The following is a 27,160-nucleotide window of genomic DNA, read 5'->3' as shown; positions in this document are numbered from 1 at the left end:
GTTTTCCCTACAGCAGCAGAGCACTTTAGTTGTAAAGGGTGGGGTCCACTACAGCCTTTAAGACACTCAGAGGTCAAGGGGCACCTGGGTGTCTCAGTCAGTAAGCATCGAACGTTGGCTCAGGAAATGATCTCACAGTTCATGGGTTTAAGCCCTGCATCAAGCTCAGTGCTGACACCTCAGAGCCTGGAGTCTGCTTCAGATTCTGTGTCTCCCTTTCTCTCTGCCCCCTCCCCACTTGCTTTCTAGCTTTCTCTCTCTCTCAAAACTAAAGAAACATAACAAAAAAAAAAAAGACACTGAGAGGTTAAGTGGTACCCAGCTCTGATATATACATTGATAATTCCTAGATGTGTTCTTTAATTCTATTAATAGGGACTAAATAACTTAAGCATTTATGTGAAATAATAATATCTCCAATCTCTATAATGAGAATTTATCGATGTTTATAATATACACATATAAATAATAAACTATGAAAGACTGATACTAAGTAGAAGTAGCTAAAATCATGAGCTCCAAAGTGAGGCTGTCCTGAGTTCAAAGTCAGCCTCCATCCATTACCACATGTGAACTTAAGCAATTTATATAATATCCCAATCTCTGTTTACTTAGTCACAAAATAACAAAACTAATTGTTAATAACTCAGATACTTGACAAGCATTTATTGAGTAGCTACTTTGTACCAGCCATTGTTGGGTTTGAGTATACAGCAAGTATACAGCAAATGGACAGACCTAAACCACTCCTCTCCTGAGCTTGTAAGGATACAAAAACATACCATTTCTGGTGTATGTTCAGTTTTCAAACAATGCTAGATATCATTGCTTTTAATTGACAATGAAGAGGAAGAGGAGGAAGATTTCAGATACCAGTGCCTCACTGCAGAGTTGACAATAACACTGAACTTAGGTACCTTGGGAAATATTTCTGGTCCATGGCCCTTAACTTGTGTTCCCAATCTTGATCTTCTCCCATATGGAGTGATCTGAATTGGGATTTGCTAATTTTCATAGGGGGTCTTTATCACTATGACCCAGTATTTGCTGGTATACTTATTCAGTGACTAATTCAATAACAAGTATTGATTGATTGGTTGTGATGAAAGCATTCTCTTCTGTATATGCTGGGTATAGTTCTCTTCACTTAAAAACTCTTTCATGAATGAATTAAAATATATTCTTTAAATAATAAAATATTAGTTTCTTGACTGAAATTTGTCCAGAATGATTATAATAAAACTCATTTATAGATGGAGATATTAAAAAAAAAAAAAAGAGTCCGTGTTAGAAAAGAATTACATGAACAAAGAAGCCTGAGAGTGTGATAACTAGGATAAGACCATGTGAGGTAGAAGTGGATGTTATAGATGGTTTGGAGGAGGCCCCAAATTAGAAGAGATCAGGAAGAGCCTGGAAAAAAACACTTTCAAGACTGATTAGCTACCAATGAGTTTGTTTATATTTTTTTCCTTAACTTCTACAAATAGCTCCCCTCACAAAAGTCATTTTGGAAACTTATCTTTCAAAGTCTGTAAAGACATCAGTGATTTTAGTTATCTTACTTAAAGAGGGTAATTTATCATCTAGTCAAGTGTGCATGTGTCTGCCAGGAAAACTGTGAGTCAACATATATCATACTCAGTAGCTTCAAGGATTTGGTTTTCCTTCTTCTGTGTGTTTGAATATAGAATTTATTTCAATCTGGCCTTTTTTTACCTCTCATCATATTTTTCTTCTAATTAAGTTCTATAAATGTATCCTCTACCCCATTTGAGCTGTAATAAATTCCTTTCCTGAGTTGGTCTTCTGAAAGTCACAAACTAACATTGTGATGAATTGCAAAATGGCTAATTTCCCTTTTGTGTTTATTTTGAGCAACAGAATGCTGGGGAAAAATAGGGTCTCACTAGAAAGAGGGTCCTGGTCATAGTGGTTACATGCCTGTAAGTTGATTATTTCCAACATTGACTGACCCCAGCAGATTTCCAAAACTATATAGATCTAATGTGAGAACATAAGTTTCCAGCCTCAAATTCTGGGATTTTAATCGTATTACTGGAAGGGATCTATGATGAGGAATGTTTTGCTCTCATGTAAGCCCTGGAGTTAATGATGGTAGGTGTGGACTGAGACCATGATGTCATTGGGAAAGCAATTTCCTAAAGTCTACATTGCAGAAGAGAGAAACATGACCATTCATAGAATGGACTGTGGGAGGAGTGAATGTGTAATTTTTATTTTTTAAAGTCTTTTTTTGTTTTATTTCACTATATAGACAAGTAAATGAATTATGTCTTTGATTTGAGATGGCTATGTTGAAATTGAACAATTTGTTGGTAATATATTGGCTAAAATTTTAATAGGTGCTTAACATTGGGCACATTTGTTCCTATTACATCGTAAAGCATAGATGAAACTCTATATAAATAAGATTAAAACGTTGCCATAGATAAAATATCAGGCATTAACCTTGTAGACTCTTGATTTTAGAATGGTTTAACTCCAATATTTAAATAGCCACAATGATCATAGCCCAGTTCAAATAATACTGCTTAATGTGTTAATCATTAATTTTACATACTTCTTTCTCATTTCCCTCTATGCCTTTATAGAGTGGGAATTGCCTTATGCATCCTGAATTCATTACTGTAATTTGTGTACTGTGCATTGACTGAAGCCAATTTAAGTGGCATATTAACACAGAATTTGAGCTTCTTTGTTTTGTGTAGATAGTGGGCCATGGAGTTAATGTTTCATTTATAGTATTTGTTATAGAGCTGTGATAATGTGGTTATGATTCATGATCTCTTCCTGGATAATGTCTGATTTAAGATACACTGTAGTCTGAAAAGATTCTTGATTTTCTATAATAAGCATGCCTACTGGTTCAAATATCCTAACGCCAAATTATCATTGGCATAAATTTTCCTCCATAAAAGAAAAATCAGAATTATTATGTTCAAGTCAGGATTAAGACAGGAACATCATCTAAACCAATCATCTTATTTTACAAACGAGGAATCTGAGATCCAGTGAAGTTTGTTAGGTTGATGGTGATCGTGAGAGCCATCACCAAGAGGTGGAACCTGGCTCTTTTGACTTCTGAAATAGTACTCTGTGAGCAATCCTGTGGTCCTGCTTTGCTGAAATGCGATTGTTTGTTGTTGTTTATCTACTGTTGTTTTGTTTATTCAAAATGTGGAACAGTTTGCTGTTATCGCCTCATAACTCTCTTCTCTTATCTCTCCCTGTGCAGCATCATCATGCACCCCTGCAAAGACATCCTAATCTCCTGTGGGGAGGACCGCCTCTGGAAGGTGGTGGGACTACCCAAAGGCAACGTGCTTCTCACAGGATTTGGCCACACTGACTGGCTTTCTGACTGTTGCTTCCATCCCAGGTCAGTGCACACAATTCCCTGAACCTGTCTACTCTCTCCAGGAATGCGCTTGTTTACTCTGCTTCTATCACTCTCCTGTTTTTTTTTTTTCTTTTAACTACTTTATTTAAGTATGAATGACATACAAAAAAAAAATGTACAAAGTTAATGTAAGCAACTTGGTAAGTTTGAAGATAAATATACATCCTTGAAATCACCACCACAATCTATGCCATAAACATATCTATCATCTCCAAAAGTTTCCTCCTATCTGCGCTATTATTAGTATTTATTATAAAATAATTCATGTAATGTATACCCTCTTTTTAAGTATATGACACAATATTGTTAACTATAGCCTCTGCTGTAGGATAGATATCTAGGACTTAGTCATCTCATATAAATGAAAGTTTATAGTCTGCTGCCTTTGTACTTTTCTCTCTGCAACCCGACACCTTCCACTGAATTTTGAGACATGTAGAGAAATGCTCTTGGGCTTTCATTATATTGACTTTAGATTGATTGTTTTTGATATTTGGATCATGTAAAACTTAGTCCACATGCTGATGCACTTAACAAAAATGGTAAGTTTCCCAGGACAAGCATTATTAATGCTTCTCGTACACACAAGCTCTGACAAGACACATGGATTTCTAGTCAAGAATGCACACCAGTGTTTACTTTGCTTCTGGTAATCTTTAGGTTTTCCTCTTAGAATTAAGTTATCTACCAAAAAGAATCAGAAGGCAATGATCAATTTCTTTGAAAATTTAATGACACTCAACATATTAAAGAGAAGAAAGCATCGAGCCCTATAATTTCTGAATTCACTGAATTTTGGCCCAGAGGCCAAGGGAACAGAGATAAAGATTTTGTTAAACACTTAGATGTGGTATTTCTAGTGGTAGAAAGCTCTGCCCACACTTGTTCCTGGGGCAACTCCTAGTCCCAGGACTGACCATGTTCTCTTGTTCATCATTACACTTAACATTTGTAAACGCTGTTCCATCTGACCCTAACAATCTCTGGTCTAGGTATTCTTGGAGACTCATAGTTCTTGGTACAATTTCTACACAATTCCATTGGGAAATTTTGTTCTTAGGAGGACCTCTGTTCATTTATTTTCATGTTTTCACAAAATTCTCTCTTTTTTTAATTATCTTTGTCTTATCCTTCATATGAAAGCTAATAAAATTCGATTGAAATAAAAATAAACGAAATTGTTGAGAAATTTGTGAGTTAATGAGAGAAGTGAGCTGATTTATTTTGATTTTTGAGAATCTTCTCAAAGTGTAATTTATGTTTAATACTAAGTATTTGAACTTAATTTTGAAATATGTAGTGCCGCTCATATTTGATATACAGATAAACAGATCCATGCCACCCCTCACCTTTTAGGAATATAAAGCCCATCTTGCAAGCAGAGACAATACAATTAGAGGTATAGTCTATCACTTATGTAGCATGCTGGGCATGCTAATCAGATTTCCATAATGCCCTGTTACCATGACAACCAGTGACTCAGACATTTTCTCATTAGTGCTTGACCAGCACAAAGTCCTCTTAATAGATAGATGTTCCTGTTTTCCCACTCAATTACTGAAATTAAAATGAGGTGAAATACATCATTATTCACTCATAATATGAATTTACATTCAGTACTTTCTTTGGCAGAATTGTAGTAAAATGTAGCTACACTGTTTGCTTTTTTCTAGTGCATAGGGTAAAAATAATGAGGAAAAAAATACATTTCACCTTAAATGTTTTTAAGTGAGAGACACTGAATAGCAAGTGTTCTTTTTGTAGAATTAATGAAAAATAAGAAATGTTTACCAGAAACAACAAGAAAAAAAACAAAACTCTTATATTTAGGGTAGAGTTCAATTCATAAAGAGTTTATATTTAAAACCTCAAAACTTTATAATGTTTAATGTATGCAAATCAACATTGAAGATCATATGTATATATGTATATACATATATTATACATATATACAATGTTTATGTTTTAAAATTTGTTGAAATTTATACTTTCTGAAATTTAAATTTGTGACATTTTATTTTTATTTTGGCTTAGGTAACTGGCCAGTAAAAAAATAGTTTATTGTTGAAGATAATATTATTTTCTATTTCTCTATGTACTAATCTGCAATTAAAAAATTAAAATAAATTTTATTCAAATATGATACTTTAATATGTAGTTATATCTTTCATTAATGAATGCAATTACAATCCTTCTCAGAGCCCATCTTTGTGATCAGCTTATTCTGTTTCCTTGGAAGAGGTTCAGAGTGGATAAACTATATACTGACATCTGTCTAAGTCCCATGCTCTTCACATAGAAAAAGAAACGTGTATATTTTCTTTATTTTATTTTTAATTGTGGTTGTTCCTAGTTGAGTACTTTCTGTAACTTCCAGCTGGATGTGTTCCTGATTACTATGAAATTAAATACACTGTCTCTTCTTCCACATTAACATAATCCAAATTTCTTTTGGGGGTCAATCTTACTTAATATGACAGTGGTATATCCTGACTTACCCAAATGAATCTTTGTTGTCCTATTTCCTTTGCCATAGCAGACCACTTCAGTGCATAAACAACAAATACAACAGGCAAAGTAATATTAATATCAGGCAAAGAAGGATTGACAGGTGAAAAATAGTGAAGATAACTTCTCACTTGAGGATTCAGATAATATGATGTGGAAATGCATAAAACAAAATATCTCATAAATACAAGAAGACATTGACAAAACCATAGTCATCAGAGTCAAAGACTTCAGAGTATCTCGGTCAGTTTTTAACCTGTCAAGTAAACAAAATTAACAACTGAATTAGATGAATTAATAAAATAGTGTTTTTTAACTGTAAAGAGAAAACATAGATTTTTGAAATCATTTATTATTGGAGTTTTTTAATGTATAAATCTTACGCCAAAAATTTAGTATAAATGAGTTCTTCACAATAGAAATTATGAAATCTATAACTTTTTAAATAAAATTCAATAATAAAAATAAATAAAACAAAATGAAACCTGCATTATTAAAAAATAAATGAATATTGGGTCACAGAGGAACTCTAAACTGTCATTACCTAGTTGGTAAACTATCTCTACCACAATACTTATCAAATGTCTGAGATGTAACCAAAGCTGTATTCAGAGTAACATTCATAGCTTTAAATGCTTTATTAAATGGTTTAATACACACACACTCACACACATACACACACACACTGAAAAAAAGTGAATTATGTATTCAAATTAAAAAGTACAACTGGTCAACAAAATGTAGAAAAGAATGACTAAATGAAAAATATAAATTAAATTAGAATAAAAAGAGTAAATATGTTTTAATCTAAAAGGCTTTTTGAGGAAAAATAAAATAAGAAACTATTATAATAGAAGTAGATACCTCACAAAACTGCTGGAAAAATAAAAGTGGGGAAACAAATATAAGCTTTAGTGATTCAGAAGGAGTTAAAGCTACAAAGACAAAAAAATATATACATGTTTGGAAATTTTTATAAAATAATAGATTGCTACAAAAATAAATATTAGCAACACTGAATCAAGATTAAATAGAAACCCAGAAGAGATTAATAACAGTAGAAAAAAACAGTTTGGAAATTCTACCTTGCATTACCATCTTGAGCAGTTTCATTAAAGGCTGAGTTTTAAAAACTATATTTTTAAAAAAATCATTTAATTTTTAGGTTCAATGAATTTTTTTAAAACAAGGAAAATTAGGAAATTTTATTCCTGGTTTTAAAAATATAGCAAAAGCCTGATTCTAAACCGAACAAATGTAGTTACCCCCACCATAACTATAGGCCCATTTCACAATCATAGATGTAAAACTTTTCAAAAGAAAGTAGAAAATGGAATTCAGTCAAATGTTTTTTCAAAAGCAGTATACAATTGTACTTGAAAAGTATGGAAAAAGTAAGTGATACAACTATGAGGACATTATAGTATAAATTATCATAGTAGATAAATATTAAAGAATACTTTAAAATGGTTACATAAAAATCTACCATCTATACTTAATGTTTGAAAATATTGTTAAGTCCCATGCTTGAAATTGACGAGAATGAATTTTGAACAACTGAACAGATGGGAAACTAAGACGATATGGTGGGTAAATGTAGAACCTGGATGCCATGGAGTTAGATGGATCGAAAGAGGAATGAGTGCTTACAGGTGTTAGGGCAAAGTGGGGAACATAAAATCAAAAGGCAAAAATACCTGAAATACCTAAAATCACCATAGGAGCAAGGCCTGCCCAGGCTCTCTCATATCTGTGCAAACTGAGTTACTTTTTCAGTTGGTGTTTATTCTCAATAAATGTTAACCATGTATTTTTCTTTTCTTTAATGATAATGATTATTTTTTATTAAAACTGTTTGAACGCTAACATTTTCTAGCATATTTGTAACTCACAAAAATAATGTATGTGGAAAGCTTTTTATTTTAATGTTTATTTATTCATTCTGCTCTGTCAGCACAAACAAAGCCCAACATGGGCCTCGATCTCACTAACCATGAGATCATGACCTGCCAAAATTAAGAGTCAGACACTTAACCAAGTGAGCCACCTAGGCACCCCTGGAGAACTTTTAATTATAGGCATTGGACCAATATTATACAGACTATACAACTGATGGCATTTAAAAACTCTTGTCATAAAGGACCAATCTCCCAAAGGCTATTTTGTTTCAAAATAATACTATACACACAACTGATCATTACCATAAGTTGTTTATAGTAGAATTGATTTTTTTTTTTTGCATCTAAGTTTCTAAGTTCCTTAGTAGGGTTTGTGTATCAAGGCAATTTTTAGGAATTGCGTGGGTAACTAATCACTGTAGAACTGGCTTTTATTACATATCTACCACTAAATGGCAATCATACATTGGCAAGGTAAAGCACCCTATGCATTTACAGGATAGACAAATGAACCAGCTTAGAAAGAAATTCATTAGTCACAGAAAATCGTGAATAAGTGGAGCAATGCCGAGAATGTGCATTGGTGTTGCCTTTGCACTGTTGAAAGAGTGAAATATACAATGCCACAAAGTAGAAACTGTAAGCATACTCCAGTGCAAGATAGATGCCCTACTCTAAACCTCTAACACATGGAATCAGTTTCAGGTTGTCCATGTTAGAATCCGAGCTTCATCTTTGCTAGTCCTGTCAGTTTTCTCATCTGTGAAATGGGCATAATAATACCTACTTTGTAGGTTGATGGTGAAGGTTAAAGCTATATTAAAAACAAAAATACTATTGCCTGATATACATATGTTCAATAAATGTTACCCATTATTATTTTTATCCACTGATAGGTATTTTGAGAACTTAGAGATAACTCAAAACATTAAAAAAATTTTTTTTACATTTATTTTTGAGAAACAGAGTGAGACAAAACATGAGCGTGGGAGGGCAGAGAGAGAAGGAGACAGAATCTGAAGCAGGCCCCAGGCTCTGAGCAAGCGGTCAGCACAGAGCCTGATGTGAGGCTTGAACCCACAAACTGTGAGATCATGACCTGAGCCAAAGTCAGAGGCTCAACCGACTGAGCCACCCAGGTGCCCCAAAACCTTTTATAAACTTGGTAGCCTTAAACACAATGGGATAAAAAAGGAAGAATGTATTGTGATGTCTAGGTCCCACCAAACCCCTTAGAAAAATGCTGATAAACCATATTTTATCAGTTGATAAGATGATACCTGAAGTTCTTGCCAAGTTAAACATCAAAACAGTTATAAATTGAAAAATAAGTACAATTAATGTGAAATGTATGTTATATATCTATTCTTAGCTCTTGAAAAGCATAAGTTTTTTTTAAACTTACACCAATAAACTTACCACATTTTGTTTTTAAAGAAGAGAGAGAATTCTGCATATTTCTAATTTTTTTTTTCATTTTAGATTATGTTTTAGGAGGATTTTTTTTCACTAGAAAACCCGAAAAATGCTTTTAAATTTTTTTTAACGTTTATTTATTTTTGAGAGAGAGACAGAGCGTGAACAGGGGAGGGGCAGAGAGAGAGAGAGACACAGAATCTGAAATAGGCTCCAGGCTCTGAGCTGTCAGCACAGAGCCCGACGCGGGGCTCGAACCCACAGACCATGAGATCATGACCTGAGCTGAAGTCGGACGCTCAACCGACTGAGCCACCCAGGCGCCCCAAAATGCTTTTTAAAGTAGCTTTTTTTTTTAGTTTGTTTTTTTGAGAAATGTAAAGTGTATAGTGTTGAACCTCCTATATCCACAAGTATGTTTTATTATTGTTGGTCCATTTAGACAAGCTTTGGGTAACTGAAGCACAGAGTTGCATATAAATCTCCAGGTTAATATTATTAGATCAATAAAACACACACTACACTACCTTATTATATACTATTTACTTTTGTCCTATACCAGAGAACTGCTCAATGGCAAGAAGGTAGTTTGAGTGTAAATACAATGTCCAATTCTCTGATGCTTGGGGTTGCATTTTCTTTTGTATTCACAGCTTATTACATGAAGCAGCATGTATCTTCCCAAATATCTCTGTAAAATGAAAGTATTTAGGATTAGTGGTTTAAACAGTTTCAAAGTGCTGCATTTTTTTCCTGACCTAATTGCCTGAAGCAGAAATAAACCTGACAGCATCCTGTTAAACATAACTTTTACCCTAATAAGCTGATTTATGAATTGTGAATAAATAGGCCTCTAAAAAAATCCCTCATACTCTTTCTTCCCCATATAAGCTATCTATTCATGTATTTATATAGTGGCTAAAACCATAGTATGAAAGCTCCTTGACAAGTATATCATTTAGTTATTAAAAAAACCAGAAGCATGAATAACCTTTTTATTTGCTGTAAGCATGAAGCCAAGAGTTCAAATTTGAAAGCATAATGAAGAGGTTGATGTACAATTTCCATAAGATTGTAATGTCCTGTTTCTTTCTGAGTTTAAGAGATAGATACTTTGATCATCTGGAAACCTCAGTAGATTTTTACCAAGATAAGTTTGAGATATACCTGTTAAATGATAATGGTTTACTTTATATTCTTTGAAGAGGTCTATATAATGCTTTTCTTCTTAATATAGTCATCTTTGTGTGAAGGGGATAATCTTTGACAGTAATAGAATACTTATTTAATTTTTTTATTAATTTTAAAAGTAATATGTGATCACTGTAGAGAAACGTGTTGGAAAATAAATTTCCGGTAGTCTCAACAGCTCAGTGAAAAGTTGGAGACTCTGCCCAAGGGCCCTCCTCAGGCAAATGGTAAGATGTGGTTCTACAGAAGTACCTGCTAAAGTCAGACTTGCTTTTAAGTATGGGTGTGACAAAAATAAAACAAAAAACAGCCATGTCATTTTATTTTATTTCTGATAGTCTAGTTGCTCATTTGGAAATGGGGATAACCTACCTCATTAGATTGATATGAAGGCTGCATGAGAAAATTTATGTAAAACATTTAACTGTCCTGGGCTCAGAATAGACATTTGGTAACACTAGTATTGTTGGTGTTATTGGGCAGAGTTTTGCCCAGGTCTGTTTTTTCTGAAACCGATATTGTCTCCAGGTCTATTGGCCTCTCTACCTCTTTCTAGCAGGGAAAAAAAAAAAGTCTGAGGAATACTGTAAGTATTCAAAAGCCCAGTCAAAAGGGGAAGCACATCTCGGATGGCAGAATAAGAGCCTTCAAAAATTTCCTCTTCCGTAAAAGCAGAGATGATAAAAAATTGTCACAATCAATAATTTTTTTAGAAGTTGACCAAAGGCTTGCAGCCACCCAAGGATTGTTTATTGGAGAAAAATTACCCCCTTCCTATTCCTCTCTCCCCAGTTCTGTAGTGGCCATGAAAATAAACTGCCTCAAAATCATGGTGCATTGAAAACCACTACCATCCAGTAGAGGGGCAAAACAAATTTGCAGATTCGAAAGCCCCATTCTCAGATAAATGTCACTATTTGTACTTTCTAGAAGCCGCTTAGAAATACCTATTTGCAGCACTTGTTTTTACTTGACCTGAGTCAGAACTTATTTTGTATGAATGGGCCATCTGACAGAGCATTTGGAACAAACAATTAGTGGTATGTGTTTAATGTTGCAGCTGCCAGAGGCAGCAATAACAGTTAGGCAAACAAGAGGAAGACCAAAATTCTTTTTTTTTTAATTTATATTCTTAGTTAACATACAGTGTAGTTTTGCCTTCAGAAGTCGAACCCAGTGAGTCATCTCTTACATATGACGCCCAGTGCTCATCCTGAAAAGTGCCCTCCTTAATGCCTGTCACCCATTTAACCCATCAACCCACCACTGCCCCCCTCCAACAACCCTCAGTTTGTTCTCTGTATTTTATAGTCTCTTATGGTTTGCTTCCCCCTCTGTTTTTAACTTATTTTTCCTTCCCTTCCCCTATGTTCATCTGTTGATTTTCTCATATTCCACATATGAGTGAAATCATATGATATCTGTCCTTCTCTGACTTATTTCAGTTAGCATAATACCCTCTAGTTCCATCCAGATTGTTGCAAATGGCAAAATTTCATTCTCTTTCAGAGGATGACCAAAATTCTTAAACAGAAAAGTAGGAAATTAAATGCCCCATGGGGGCTTTGAAACACTGCCATATTCCTAGGAATATCAAAAGACTCATGGATTTGGAGGGGGTGGGCCTAGAAAAGAATTGAGGAGGATCTAATCTCTCACCTCTGACTGACCTTGTTGTTCAAGCAGGAAGCAAAAGCAGAGTTGTAAACTTCCACAATGTTGAGCATGTGCCCCAACATGCATGCAGAGCCACTAACCAAAGACTGGATGACTTATTGAATCAAGACATTGAACCAGGACCTGCCCAATAATTAGCTAAAAAAGCAGATGTCTATGTCCACACACAACAAAGAATACTCACTTTTTTGAATTATTTCAGGAACATCACTAAGAAATACAAATAACAATAACAAACAGCAGCATTGGCTGACACTGAAGAGGAGGAAGTCTGATTTCCAGACTTTCCATATTACTTTAAATGTCAGGTTTTCAATGATCACCAAAAGTAGAAAATATGAAAAGAAGCAAGACTATGTACAGAACCAGTAAGTATGTTTTATTACAAATTAAAATTGCAGATGAGGGGTGCCAGAGTCGCTCAGTCAGATGAGCATCCAACGTTTGATTTTGGCTCAGGTCATGATCCCACAGTTCATGTGATTGAGCTCCACGTCAGTTAGGTTCCATACTCTTAGTGCGGAGCCCGCTTGGGATTCTCTCTCTCCCTCTTTCTGCCCCTCCTACCTAAAAATGAATGAATAGACTTTTAAAATAAGATTGCAGATGAAATTAACATTTCTAATCAGTTGATATTAAGATATGAAAATTATCCTGGGGGCGCCTGGGTGGCTGAGTTGGTTAAGCATCCGACTTCAGCTCAGGTCATGATCTCACGGTCCGTGAGTTCGAGCCCCGCGTCGGGCTCTGTGCTGACAGCTCAGAGCCTGGAGCCTGTTTCAGATTCTGTGTCTCCCTCTCTCTCTCTGCCCCTCCCCCTGCTCATCTCTCTGTCTCTCTCTCTCTCTGTTTCTCAAAAAATAAATAAACATTAAAATTTTTTTTAAAATTAAAGAAAAGAAAATTATCCTGGATTATCCAGGTGGGCCCCAGGTAATCACAAGTGTCCTTTAATTGTGAAAAACGAAGGCAGAAGGGGTCAGAGTAAGAGTGATGTGAAACTGTGATGTAAGAAAGGGATTCTCCCCTCAAGACAATGAAACTTATTTTAGAGTTCCAGAATTAGAAAATAATAAATTTGCATTAGTTTATGCCACTGACTTTGTGGTAATGTGTTATAGCACACATAAAAAGAAAACTAAGACACAGGTCTTACACTAGTTTTGTTAAATTTATTCCTAAGTATTCTATTCATTTTAATGGTATTGTAAATGAAATTGCTTTCTTAATTTTCAGATTGTTCAGTGCCAAGGTCTAAAAATGCAGTTGATTTTCGTATATTCATCAGTATGCAACCTCATTTATTAATTTTATTATTTTGATAGATTTCTTAGAATTTTCTGTATATGTTATCTTCACATACTATTTGCAAGATAATTTTCCTTTTTCTTTTCCATTAGAGATGGCTTTTATTTCTTTTTCTTATCTAATTGTTCAGCCAAAACTCTAGAACACTGTTGAATAGACATGGCAAGAGCAGAGGTCCTTGTCGTATTGCTGATCTTAGGGGGAAAGTGTTCTTTTACCATTAAGTATGATGTTAACTGTGGATTTTTGTTGATGCATTTATCAGGTTTAGGGTGTTCCCTTTAGTCTCAATTCTGTGAGTGTGTTTACCATGAGAGGGTATTGGATTTTTTTAAATAACTTTTCTGCAACTATTGAAATGTTCATGTAGTTTTTAATCCTTTATCAATACAGTGATTTTCATCAACTGCCTTTTGTTTGCTGAACAACTTTGCATTCCTTGAATAAATCTTATTTGGTCATGATATATAAATAACCCTTATAACAGGTTTCTGGATTCAGTTTGCTAGTATTGTGTTGAAGATATTTGCATCTACATTCATAAGAAGTATAGATTATAGTTTTCTCATGATGTCTTTGGTTTGGAAATCAGACCAACATTGGCCTCACAGAATGAGTTGGGAAGCATTCCCTCTCCTTATATTTTTTGGAAGAATTTGTGAAGGGTTGATATTAATTATTCTTGAAAGATTTGAGAAAATTCATCAGTGAATCCAGAGGATCCTGGGATTTTCTTTGCGGAAAGGTGTTGATTACTAATTCAATTTGAGGAATTTGCCCATTTCATCTAGATTATTGAATTTGTTGCCACATTGTTGCCACTTGTATTACCATGTTGTTCATAGTTTCCCAAATAATCCTTTTTAATTCTGTAAATTTGGTAGTGATGCCCTTTCTTTCATTCTTGACGTTAATAATTAGTGTCTTCTCTCTTTCTTTGTTGATCAGTATAGCTAAGGATTTGTCAATTTTGTTGCTTTTTTCAAAGAACCAACTTTTAGTATTGATTTTCTATATATTTTTACCTGTTTCATTTATTTCCACTATAATATTTATTCTTTCCTTCTGCTCTCTTTGGATTTATTTTGCTTCTTTTCAGTTTCTTAATGTGGAAGATTAGGTATCATTTGAATTCTTTCTTCTTTACAGTGTATTATTTGTAGTTATGAATTACCTTTTAAGGAATGCTATGGGGAGTTTTCCATATGTTTTAGTATGTTGTATTTTTACTTTCATTCATGTAAAAGTATTTTCTGATTTTTCCTTATAAAATTTCTTCTTCGAGCCATTGGTCCATTAAAAATATGCTGTTCGATTTCTACCGATTTGTGAATTTCCCAAATTTCCATCTGTAATTGTTTTCTATCTTAATTCCACTGTAATTAAAGAACATACTTTGTATGATTTAATTCCTTTATAATTGCTGAGAATAACAGTAACGTGTTATCCTGAAGAATGTTTGATGTACATGTGGGAAGAATGTATATTCTGATTTTGTTTAGTAGAGTCTTTGATAGAGATCTGTTAGGTCTAATTGGCTTACAGTTTTATAAGTTTTATGTCCCTCCATTGCTCTTCTAATTATTCTATCTCCCATTAAAATTGAGGAATTGAAGTCTCCAAATGTTATTGTTGTATTGTCTCTTTCTTCTATTAATTCTGACACCTTTGCTTCATGCATTTTGGGTCTTTTATTAGTCTTTTATTGTTCCTGCAACAAATTACCACAAATGTAACAAACTTAAGTAACATAGCAAAAATTACACAAGTTTATTATTGTATGGCTCTGGAGATCAGAAATCAGAAATGGGTCTCACTAGGCTTACCTGGATTATAAATGCTGTAGCCAGATTGGAAAAATAGTGTGGCCCTTTTTCAAAATGTTAAGTATACAATTACTATATGATTAAGCAGTTCCCCTTATAGGTTTATATCCAAGAAAATTAAAAGCATATGTTCACAAAAAAACTTCTATGTAAATGTTTATAGCAGCATTATTCATGATAACTAAAACATGGAAATGATCCGAATGTTCATCAACTGATGGAACAGATAAAGAAAATGGGGTATATTCAGACAATGGAATATTTGTTCAGCAATAGATAGCTATGAACTACTGATATGGTGTAACATGAGCAAATGTTGAAAACATTATGGTAAGTGCTTAGCAGGAACTAGAAAGAGGAAAGAATGAGGAGTAACAAATTAATGTGGGTTTTCTTTGGGATGTGATGGAAATGTTCTGAAATGAAATGGTGGTGGTTATACAACTCTGTAAATATATTTCAAGCAATTGAATTCACCCTATAAGTTGGTGAATTTTATGATATATGAAATACATACCAATAAAGCTGTATTTTTAAAAAACAATTATAGGTATATATACAAATGACATTTACCAAAATCCTGACTTGTTGGTATGATAGGTGAATAGAGAGTAACTTTTATTAAATTTTAGAGGACTTAACATATATCCTTCTTATGAAAGTTAATCATTTCTATTTTTAAAATATTTTAGGGGTGCCTGAGTGGTTCAGTCGGTTAAGCATCTGATTCTTGATTTTGGTTCAGGTGATCTCACGGCTGTAAAATCGAGCCCTGAGTCAGGCTCTGTGCTGCCAGCATAGAGCCTGCTTGAGAATCTCTCTCTCTCTCTCTCTCTCTCTCTCTTTCTCTCTCTCTCTCTGCCCCTCCCCTGCTCTTGCATGTGTGCTCTCTCTCTCTCAAATAAACATTTTAAAAATATTTATAAAAAACTTTTAAAAATTAAAAACTAAAAATATTTTAATAAAAGTAATGCTACAAATTGGATAATTTTAAATTGATACTTAATATTTTGAACACTACTCTAGACATAGAAGAATAATGAAATAATTTTTGTGTACAGTCCTCATCCAAACAGATAATCCAGTTTAATGTCTGCAGTAAATACACCCCCCCACACACACATGCACACACACAAACACACACACACATACACACTATTAGAACATATATGTATATTCTGTTTGTACCAATTTATACTCCCTTCCATAGTATATGAATACCTATTCTTGCCAGCTCTGACTTACTTTTTTTTTTCAAAATCTTGGATGTATAATGAGTATGCCATTGACACTTAAAACTGAAATTATTAGTGAAACTGATCTTTTCTTGTACATTTCTTCTTTTGTGAATAGTTTCCTTAATATTTTTTTCTATTTTTAAGACATTTATTTCTTTATAAGAATGCTTTACTTGTTAAACATAACCATTTTATATGTATGATGAATAAAATTCTCCCAGACTTAGTCTGTAAATAAATTTTTGCTTATGGAGTTTTTGATTTGATAAATACCTTTACGGTTTGTTGTTCTTGTTTAATATTAAATCTTTCTAAAAGTTTATGTAGCATTATTTACCAATCATTTATTCTTATGGTTCTCTCTTTGCCCTAATATATGTAAAAGCCTTCACCTCACCATTTATTCTCCTGTTTAGTGGTTTTTTTCTTTATTAATTTCACCATTTAATCTATTTATTTTATTCTTAATGTAACAAAGGAACATAACTATTTTTCTTTCCATTAAGGAAAACATGAGCTGTAGGTTTGAATCAAACTTCTTTTTTATTGTTTATCTTAATGGCCAAGACTTATTTTGATATCAGGTGTTTAAAAAACTCTAGGGTCAGTTGATAATAGTGTTTACTGCTGATATTGCTATACCAATATATTCAATATATTCTCTTTTTGGGGCGGGGGTTCACATCTTGGTGATTATTGGATTTTATTCAAGCATTGACCCATAGTACTTCTTAATTCAAAGACTATTAATAAGTAATTATTTTTATTTTGAATAAAAATGTTGACTCTAATCTTCATGTCTAATTCAAGGCATTTTTATTCATATTATTTTAATAATTATTTTTTCTGATTCATCTTTTTGTTCTTTGTTTCTGGCATTGTTCCTGTATTCTATTTGATTTTTCAAGTTTGTCATCTATTTTTATCAACTTCATCCAATTTATCCCTTTGCCCTCTCTCAGGGTGAAGTTAAAAAATTATTTTTGGGGGTGCCTGGGTGGCTTAGGCAGTTAAGCGTCCAAGACTTCAGCTCAGGTCAGGATCTCACAGTTCGTGGGTTTGAGCCCCACGTCAGGGTCTGTGCTGACAGCTCAGAGTCTGGAGCCTGCTTTGGATTCTGTGTCTCCTTCTCTCTTGCCTCTTCCCTACTCATGCTCTGTCTCTCTCTGTATCTCAAAAATAAATAAATATTGAAAAAATTTTTTTATATTTTTTTACCTTGTTAATTGACATTTATAAATTATTTCTGTAGCTCCTTTGAAGATCTTAATTTGATAACTATGTTTTTCATTACTGTATGGAAGAGACCTGTAATTATGTTTTTTTTTGTCTGTAAACAATTAAGTACCTTATGTGTAACCCAGTTTAGCGTCAATTTTCATAGTCCCCTGGAGAACTAGGAAGCAGCCTCCAATACCTCCTTTTTTCTCCAGGTCTTCAGTTTACATCCATGCATGTCGCCTGCGACTGCTACTTTTGGGACCCACCCTCAAAGAACTCTATTGGACCGATATGAAAATCCCTTATTTCACTGCCACAGAGCTGTCATTGTATGCAATTCTGCTGTTTCCACCAGACAGCAAGATTTGATTCCAATCTGACTTGTTGAACAGCAGGCAAATATTCACTTTCCACCTATATAATATTTTTGGGTCATGGATTCATACTCAGCAGGCTTGACAGAATACAGCAATTTACAGCCACCTTCTCCCCGCCAACCCTCAACTTGAGATACAAGAGTCAGACAGCCCCGAAAGCACGTTTCTGGTGCAGCCACTCTGAGCTCCCTTGAGTCTTCAACTGGTTGCTGATGCATGTTCAAGAAACTGACACTTGCTTATCTGACCAACCTAAGAAGCTGTCACAGTCTTCCTCTTACAAAACACTTCTGGATAGGTAAGCCACACATGGTACTTATCCAATTAACAGAAAAATATTTGGACACGTGGAACTGATACATTCAATTTAACAAAAATACATACTCATCATATATAGAGATTATATTTCTTGTTTCTAATTCCTTCCTTGGTTAGGTTTATCATCCCATTTCCCATCTTTAGAAATGTCCCATCTCTTAATAGATTGCGGATTTTTTGTACCTCACCTTTTCTAACTTCATAGATGCTAAGCTGTTTGATACTGAGTTGTCTTGAACATTGGCAAATAGGATTCAGCACTTTTCTAATTGTTTTCTTCCTTTTTTTTTTTGTAAGTGAATAGATTTTAGAGGCTTTTCTAAAATTCTCTGATTCTTTAAAATTGACCCATTCTTCCGACTTTTAGCATTGTTTCAAAGATCTTACGATTGAAGATAAAAAACAAGATGAAGAAAAAATAACTCAAAGGGAAATGGTCTAAGTGTGCTGACTTTCTACTTATTTTTATATGTCCCTTCCAGAATGAAGCCTTAAGGCTTCATAAACTTTCTGCTTCTCCTAGACCTTTGCTAAAAAGGAAGGCCTGCTTCTGAGATTTATTTTATTCAGATCTAGAGGGAGCTCCCACTGGGTATTCTGTTTGTAATTTAGACACTTGTTCCAGAAAAACATCCCTTGCTGCAATGACCTTCTGTGTATTATGACAACTAGTCCCATAAATTCCCCTCTCTTCTCTGAAGAGGTATTAGTGGGGTGTTCCAGGCTTTTTTTTTTCCTAAGTACTTCTTAATGCTGCTGTTCTTTTATGAATGGGAAACTCCAAACCAGACCATTATGCATTCTTCTAACCAATTTGGTGTGCAGTGTATTTAGCAAATATTTTTTTTGAAATCTTGGGCATTTGATGACAAGTTTCCTAGTCTTTAAACTTAGGGCACATTGTTCTTTGTTTTCATCTTGTCCTGGTCATTCTTATATACTCAGGGTGGGGGAAGTTAGAAGCCTGGTCTATGTCATCATCTTACTCAGAAGCCCATATTTATTTTTAATAGATGATTAAAATTGACCTTTGAGGTCATTTTTATTCCTGAGTTTTTATATAAGCAAATTTTGCCCTAACACTGTTTTCGTAAGCAAGAAGTTTCTCAGGTCAACTAGATGCTGTCAAAATAATGACTCCAGGAACTGTTAAATGTCATGAGAAACTAACATTTTGCCTCTAGTTAAACGAAAAATCATTCAACTGTATCTAAGCTGTGAAGAAATATTAGCTTGTATGACCTAACCTTGCTGATTGATGGCCTGATTAAATTATAGAGGAAACCTTGGCAGGTTACTGCAGTTTTTAGAAGATTTTGTTGCTTCACAAATATCAGGAAAGCTCACAGTTCTCATCTCATAAAATTATAATATATATATATATATAAAACCATTCTAATTGAGAGGATGTAACACCTTGAAAGACAACATAAGCCCTGAGGTCAAGAGTTGTCATTCTGCATCTACAATGTGCTTTGCTGTAAATGTGCATCCATATGGGCAAACTGGCTCATGGCATGGCTATTATGTTTATTTTCAGCTCTCTTTAAAAACTATCAAATGCTCATCACAATTATAGAATAACAATAGCCATTATAAAGGCAGTGACATGACAGTAGCAGGTTTTCATATTTAAGTATGGTTAATGATAAATTTCAAGGTAAGCAATATAAAGATCTTAGTGACATATTAAATATGCTGTTGTTTTAATTTGGTTGGCATCCTTGTCAGAGGAGGTATCTTTTTTAAAAAAAATACCATTTAATTACTGATTTAAAATAATGACAAAACCTAAGCAAATCATAACCTATGGAAGATGAATAGGAAGAATTGGTGAGACTAATGGTAGAACAACCAGGTAAACCATTGCAATAGGCTCAGTTAAAAATAAATAAGACCTACCAACCTTTCCCAGTCTAGGCAAACCTATCTTGATAGCTCTAGAGAAAATTATTTGAGTGGCATTTTCTTAGTTCTCCAACTCTGGATGTATGAGAGATTAATGTATTATATTCAAAGGGTGCATTAGGACATTAGGGCTTAATTCTCTTGCAAGATCCCTGATCGAGAAGATCCAGCCAAGGCCCAGCGACTGGTGAGAGAAGAGACAGAAATAAGATAAGCAATAAATATGTCTGTTGCATTTGAAAACTAGAAGTCTTTGTTGAACATAGTAAGAGGTTGCAGTGAGTTAAAGAGTCATTCTTAGTTCTTTCTCCCACAACAATTTAATATTGAAACTTTTTATTTGGCACTTCTGGATTTTAGATGTAAAACCAAAGGGACTGGAATAGGAATGAGGACTTTCAGGTGCTAACATTCTTGGGGTCTGAGTACTAAATACCACCTCCAGACTAAAACCAAATGTGCAAGAACTTCAAGACCTATAGTTTACATTTCTTCCCTATCCATCATTTTTGACACTAAATAAAAATGGTCTGATATGTATTTATTAGGAATTATTCTAATTTTATTTTATTATGACTATAAATTCATTTTTCTCTATGTTTTGATGTCTTTGATTGGCACAAAATTCAATAAGACCTATTGTAGTTACATTAAATATTAACCAGAACATTATTTTGAAACATTTGGGAAGCTGTGATATCTGAGTCTGATCTGAGATCTTACTGAGAATATTAAACAAGACAGATTTAAGGCTTGTCAAGATATTTTTGACAATCGTCCTAACTTTGGTGAACCAAATAAGAAAACACCCCAGTAGAGTTTAGTTTAAAAAGCTTTGCAGATTTGACATTGTGTAAAAGTATCCAACTATAAGCAGGTGCAGAGTTAATGGCAGTAAATGACATTAAATTTTTTTGAATAACAAAACTCTCATTTGAAATGTAGGAACAGAGCTTTTTGTAATTTGAAACTTCAAGGATAAGGAATTGGCTAACACATAAAAGGACAGAATATCTGACTGGTATTGACTTTGCAACAACAACAACAACCAATAGAAAAGGGAAAAAAAAGAAAGAAGAAACCCATGATCTTCATGTAGTTGAGTACTTTTCTTGGTGGCTACTCACACTTTACAAATCTATTTTGTGTGAGTGGACATCAGATTCCCTTTGGGATTCCAGTTTACTTATTTTAACAATAATAATAGCCTTCTTGTGGAAAAAGGAATAAGTCACATATAAATGAAATACAAGAGATTATACCAGAAATTGAGCTTTTACCTTGACTAATCCAATAGCTTTGGTCAGATATCTCAATGTCAAAAGCATTATAAGTATTCTACAAGGTATGTCTGGCAAAGAGAAATCAATAACAAAGTATTGGATTTGATTAAAATGTTTACTCCCCCCCCCCACCTTCCCCCAGCTAAATAGCCCTTTCCCATACTAATCTGATCTTTATCATGGTTAGTGGCTGGCTTTGTTTCTTGTAAAAATGCCACATGCCTTAGAATTAATTTGTAAATGATATAGTTTTCTGCCTCTCCATAATTTCAATATTGGGGTTCATGCTTTGTTGTCATGCCATTGTCATTTAACCTATTAACAGATTTCAGATTTTAAACACTCTATTTATACAAATTATTATATTTTTAACTTTATTTTTTAAAATTTACATCCAAATTAGCATATAGTGAAGCAATGATTTCGGGAGTAGATTCCTTAATGCCCCTTACCCATTTAGCCTATCCCGCCTCCCACAACCCCTCCAGCAACCCTCAGTTTGTTCTCCATATTTATGAGTCTCTTCTGTTTTGTCCCCCTCCCTGTTTTTATATTATTTTTGTTTCCCTTCCCTTATGTTCATCTGTTTTGTCTCTTTAAGTCCTCATATGAGTGAAGTCATATGATTTTTGTCTTTCTCTGACTGCTAATTTCACTTACCACAACTAGGCATTTATCCAAGGGATACAGGTGTGCTGTTTCGAAGGGACACATGCACCCCCATGTTTATAGCAACACTATCAACAATAGCCAAAGTATGGAAAGAGGCCAAATGTCCATCGATGGATGAATGGATAAAGAAAATGTGGTGTGTATATATATATATATATATATACAGTGGAGTATTACTCGGCAATCAAAAAGAATGAAATCTTGCCATTTGCAACTACATGGATGGAACTGGAGGGTATTATGCTAAGTGAAATTATACAAATTATTTTTATTCTGACAACTTTATAATGCATTTCATAATTCTTACAGAAAACATGCTTAGCAAGATAATTCTGCCCGAGTTTGCTCAGCTATAGTTTAGTCTTTACAATCATTTTGCTTATCAAAGTCTCTTTGACATTATAGAAAATTCCAGAAAACTGATTATATTTACCTAGCACATCAGGGCCTTTACATGGTCTATTCTTTCTGTTTGGAATGTTCTCCAAACTCCTTCTCCTTGTTCTCTTCATCTACCTTCAGGTCTAAGTGTCAGTCATTTTGGTTCTGCGATAATAAATGATCATAGACTGAGTGGCTTAAGCAACAACATTTCTTATAGTTCTGAAGGCTGGGAAATCCAAAATCAAGGTGGTGGTAGATCAGTGCCTGGTGAGAGCCCATTACTTGTTTTGCAGGTGTCTGTCTTCTCATTTTTTTTTTTAATGTTTATTTTTGAGAGAAACAGAGTGCAAGTTGGAGAGGGGCAGAGAGAGAGGGAAACATAGAATCTGAAGCAGGCTCCAGGGTCTGTCTGAGCTATCAGCACAGAGTCCAATGTGGGGCTTGAATTCACAGACCATGAAATCATGACCTGAGCCAAAGCCAGATGCTTAACCAACTGAGCCACCCAGGCACCCAGGCCTGTCTTGTCATTGTATTCTCACATGGTGGAGAGTATAGAGAAGAAACAAGTTATCTAGTGTCTCTTCTTATAAAGGCTCTAATCTCATCATGAAAGCTCCATCCTCAGTACCTAATTACCTCCCAAAAGCCCCATTTCCAAATACTATCACACTGGAGATTAGGTTTCAACATACAAATTTTGAGAAGAGACAAACATTCAAAGCACAGACTGAGCTTTCAAAGTCACTTTTAAGGCCATCTTTCCCTGATCCTCCCATATAATGATAGTATCACAGATATACATTTTCACCCAGATTTTTCTTATGGACTAGCAGGACTGAGAACCATAATGGTTACTTCTATATTCCTAACATCATTGAAAAATATTTGTCCTCATACAAATGGTCTAGTTGCTACTTTTAGACTTGGTTTCATTTATGGATCAAGGCACAAATTGCTTTCCTTTTCTGCCTGCCTCTCTCAAGTCCATATTGTTTAGCCCTGAATGATTTATTTTAAAAAATTGTGTTTTTTTATCATGTTACATTCTATTGCAATCCATTATTTATGACACACAATAAAATGATGCTCCTTAGAGTAACATTTGAAGCCCTCTATAATTTGACCTAGATCAATTTCCTGATCTTGACATACCCCCTTTTCTCTAACATATGCGCTTAGTCCTAGCCAAAAGTAACTGTGAAACTGAATTCAAAACACTTATTCCTGTTCCTGGACTCTGACTTTCCACCTGTTCCCTCACTCATTTGGATGCTTTCTACCTTCTTTTTAATTTTTTTTTAACGTTTATTTATTTTTGAGACAGGGAGAGACGGAACATGAACAGGGGAGGGTCAGAGAGAGGGAGACACAGAATCCGAAGCAGGCTCCAGGCTCTGAGCTGTCAGCACAGAGCCCAACGTGGGGCTCGAACTCACGGACTGCGAGATCATGACCTGAGCTGAAGTCGGCTGCTTAACCGACTGAGCCACCCAGGCGCCCCTCTTTCTACCTTCTTATTTGTCCATCCAAGAGCCTTACCCATGTTGAGGTTCAGACACATGTCATGCTTTCTATGAAGTGTTCTGTGGTGGGTTTATTCTTCAGTGATTTCTCCCTCCTTCTGTTCAATTTCCATTAAATACTGTTTTAGCTATGGTTCTATCACATACTATCATTTACTATAAAGGAACATTTTATGTATCCTCTCTCATTGCCATATTTTAAAGGTTTAAAAAACTAAACAATAAAGGAATATAGAATCTGTATATATTAACAACAAATAACTTTTCTTATAAAATTAATTGATAAGGGACACCTGGGTGGCTCAGTCACTTGAGCATCCAACTGCGGCTCAGGTCAACATCTCACAGTTCACAAGTTCCAGCCCCATGTAGGGCTCTATGCTGAAACCTAGAGCCTGGAGCCTGCTTCAGATTGTGTCTCCCGCTGTCTCTGCAACTCTCTCCCCCACTCCCCTGCTTCTCCTATGCTCGCTCTCTCTCTCTCTCTCTCTCTCTGTCTGTCAAAAAAAGACATTAAGGGGCGCCTGGGTGGCTCAGTAGGTTGGGCGTCTGACTTCGGCTCAGGTCATGATCTCGCGGTCTGTGAGTTCGAGCCCCGCGTGGGGCTCTGTGCTGACAGCTCAGAGCCTGGAGCCTGCTTCGGATTCTGTGTCTCCCTCTCTCTCTGCCCCTCCCCTGTTCATTCTCTGCCTCTCTCTCTGTCAAAAATAAACAAACATTAAAAAAAATAAATAAAAATTAAAATAATCAAATAAATACTTAAAATTAATTGATAACTCATGACTGTAAATGAATACTTTTGATCAACATGGTGCTAACATGGCATCAACATGTTGTTAACGGTTAATTGATATGGTTTAAGAAAAAGAAGACATTGCAGAGCCATTCAGGGATATTGTAGATTAAGGTGGATCAAACACCTGGTTAAAAACAAACAAAAACAGTAATATATGGCAACACAGTTCATCAACAGTGATTGAAAAATGAAATGCATGTAACTATATGAACTAAATTTTAAAAAAGAGTAGCTAAAATTCGGTTACAACACTTTAACTCCATAATACTTGCCTCAATCCTACCCACACTACTAGGAAAGATGAATTAGAATGGATTAAGATTTCTCATCAATAATCCACAATTTGAAGATATGTAAATTGAAGGAGACTCTAGGCATCTAAGGGAAAATAAAGGAAAAGTCTTAAGAGCAGAAGTAACTTTCCACTATCATAGGTTTTCTTTTTCAGTGTTGGAGGAACAAACTAGAGCCATCTCATCTTTCAGGGCCCATATGAATTGGTAGGAATGGTCCAAGTCATGCTATCTTTAGGGAAAAACAAGACTCTACATTAAAGAACATAAATGCTTATAAGAAATATTTTTTAAAAAATCAGAAAAAAGAGGGGTACCTGGGTAGCTCAGTTGGTTAAGAGTCAGACTCTTGATTTCAGCAGTCATGATCTCATGGTTCCTGAGTTTGAGCTCTGCATTAGGCTCCATGATGACAGCACAGAGCCTGCTTCTCTCTCTCCCTCTCTCCCTGCCCTTCCTCTTTTGTGCTCTCTATTTCTCAAAATAAATATATAAATTTAAAAAATACATATCAGAAAAGAGCATTTTCCATGACATCTCAGCTCTCTACCCCTTCAAACAAATATTTACATGATCCATTTAAGTTGCTCTCCATACACACACATACATACATATACACACACAGATTTTAGTGGCATAAAAGTGCCAAATATAAAATTGCTGGCTCTTAGACTCTAGATTGAAAGGAAAGACAAGTGGATAAACAGAAACAGGCAAGAGAGTTAAGGAAAATTTACTCCCACAATATAAAAACAATTTATACTTATAGAACTAGAAATAAATTTTAATTTTTCAAGAGAGAGATGAGTAAAAATACATACGTTCCAAGAAAGATTGTGATAATCATTATAACTGCATAGAAAATAAGAAAATAATTGGAAAAAGTGGGGAAAAGATAATATATTTGGATAGCATAAACAAGTGTCCAGTGTAAGAATAATTGGTTTCCTTGACATGAAACAGAAAGCATTGTTTATAGATATAAAAAATATTTCCCTGAAATGAAAAGCTAAAACTACACAACAACATGGTAGATTGTTTTAGAATACACTGATACCAAGATATAGTCTTGTTAATTATTGAACTTCAATTATAAATAAAGTAATCCTTCAATATTATTGAGCTTCAAGTATAAATAAAGTAATCCTTAACAAGCAGGTAGAAAAATTACCAAAGCAAAAAAAAAAAAAGTGATTTCAGACTTTTCCACAGCAGCCATCAATACCAGAATAATCAAACAACAACCACATGGTGTTGAAGGAGAGAACACTATGATCCATGTACATTATGTCTACTCAAACATTGTAAATTATTCCCAAACATTAAAGACCTCAGAAAGTACAGAATCCATGAGCCTGGCCTGGTTGGATAAAACAAATATCTATCACAGCAGCAGCAGCAGCAGCAAAAAACATGAGAATGATATCCTCCCTACAAATGAATGAAGGTGCAGTGACAGAGGACTATGTGTCATACTCATTGCCCGGAAATACTGTAGAAGTGCCAGCAAACTTCTGAGGAAAAACAAGCAAGACTATTATAGGAGTAAATCAATCTTCTTAAACATAGTAGAACTTGAAGTCATAGGACTCTAAACCCTTCTTGAAAAAAGATACTTGGCAATGAAAATTATCTAACCAAAAGAAAAATGAATCAATAAGCATTACAAGAAATAAGGTGCTACTAAAGAACTAGTGAAGATCAATGAATCTGTTTAAAATTTAAAGTGTGGACAATAGGTTGCTCTTATCGTCTAAAACTTGGAAAGAATATTACAGGTATCAACATCTGGTGAGGACTAGAAGTTTAACAAGTTTAATTTTTATGAGCTTCAAGGCTGGGAGTTGGCAGAAAGTGACATGTAATATTTTTATATTTTGAAAAACTTTTAAATTT

The 27,160-nt window shown here is 34.5% G+C and overlaps 1 protein-coding gene across 2 annotated transcripts in view; it reads left to right on the top strand.

Annotated features, from left to right (window-relative positions):
• SPAG16 (sperm associated antigen 16) overlaps positions 1-27,160 on the top strand; it is a 1,005,541-nt gene that overhangs the window by 494,593 nt on the left and 483,788 nt on the right. For both annotated transcript variants that reach the window (XM_058706052.1, XM_058706047.1), the window contains one exon: positions 3,260-3,403. In XM_058706052.1, the coding sequence (XP_058562035.1) occupies positions 3,260-3,403 (144 nt within the window). The remainder of the gene's footprint in view (positions 1-3,259; positions 3,404-27,160) is intronic.

Source organism: Neofelis nebulosa, chromosome 2 (assembly GCF_028018385.1).
Source record: "Neofelis nebulosa isolate mNeoNeb1 chromosome 2, mNeoNeb1.pri, whole genome shotgun sequence".
NCBI lineage: Eukaryota > Metazoa > Chordata > Mammalia > Carnivora > Felidae > Neofelis > Neofelis nebulosa.
Note: the sequence above shows the minus strand (reverse complement) of the source record. Positions and strands in the feature narration are given on the sequence as shown.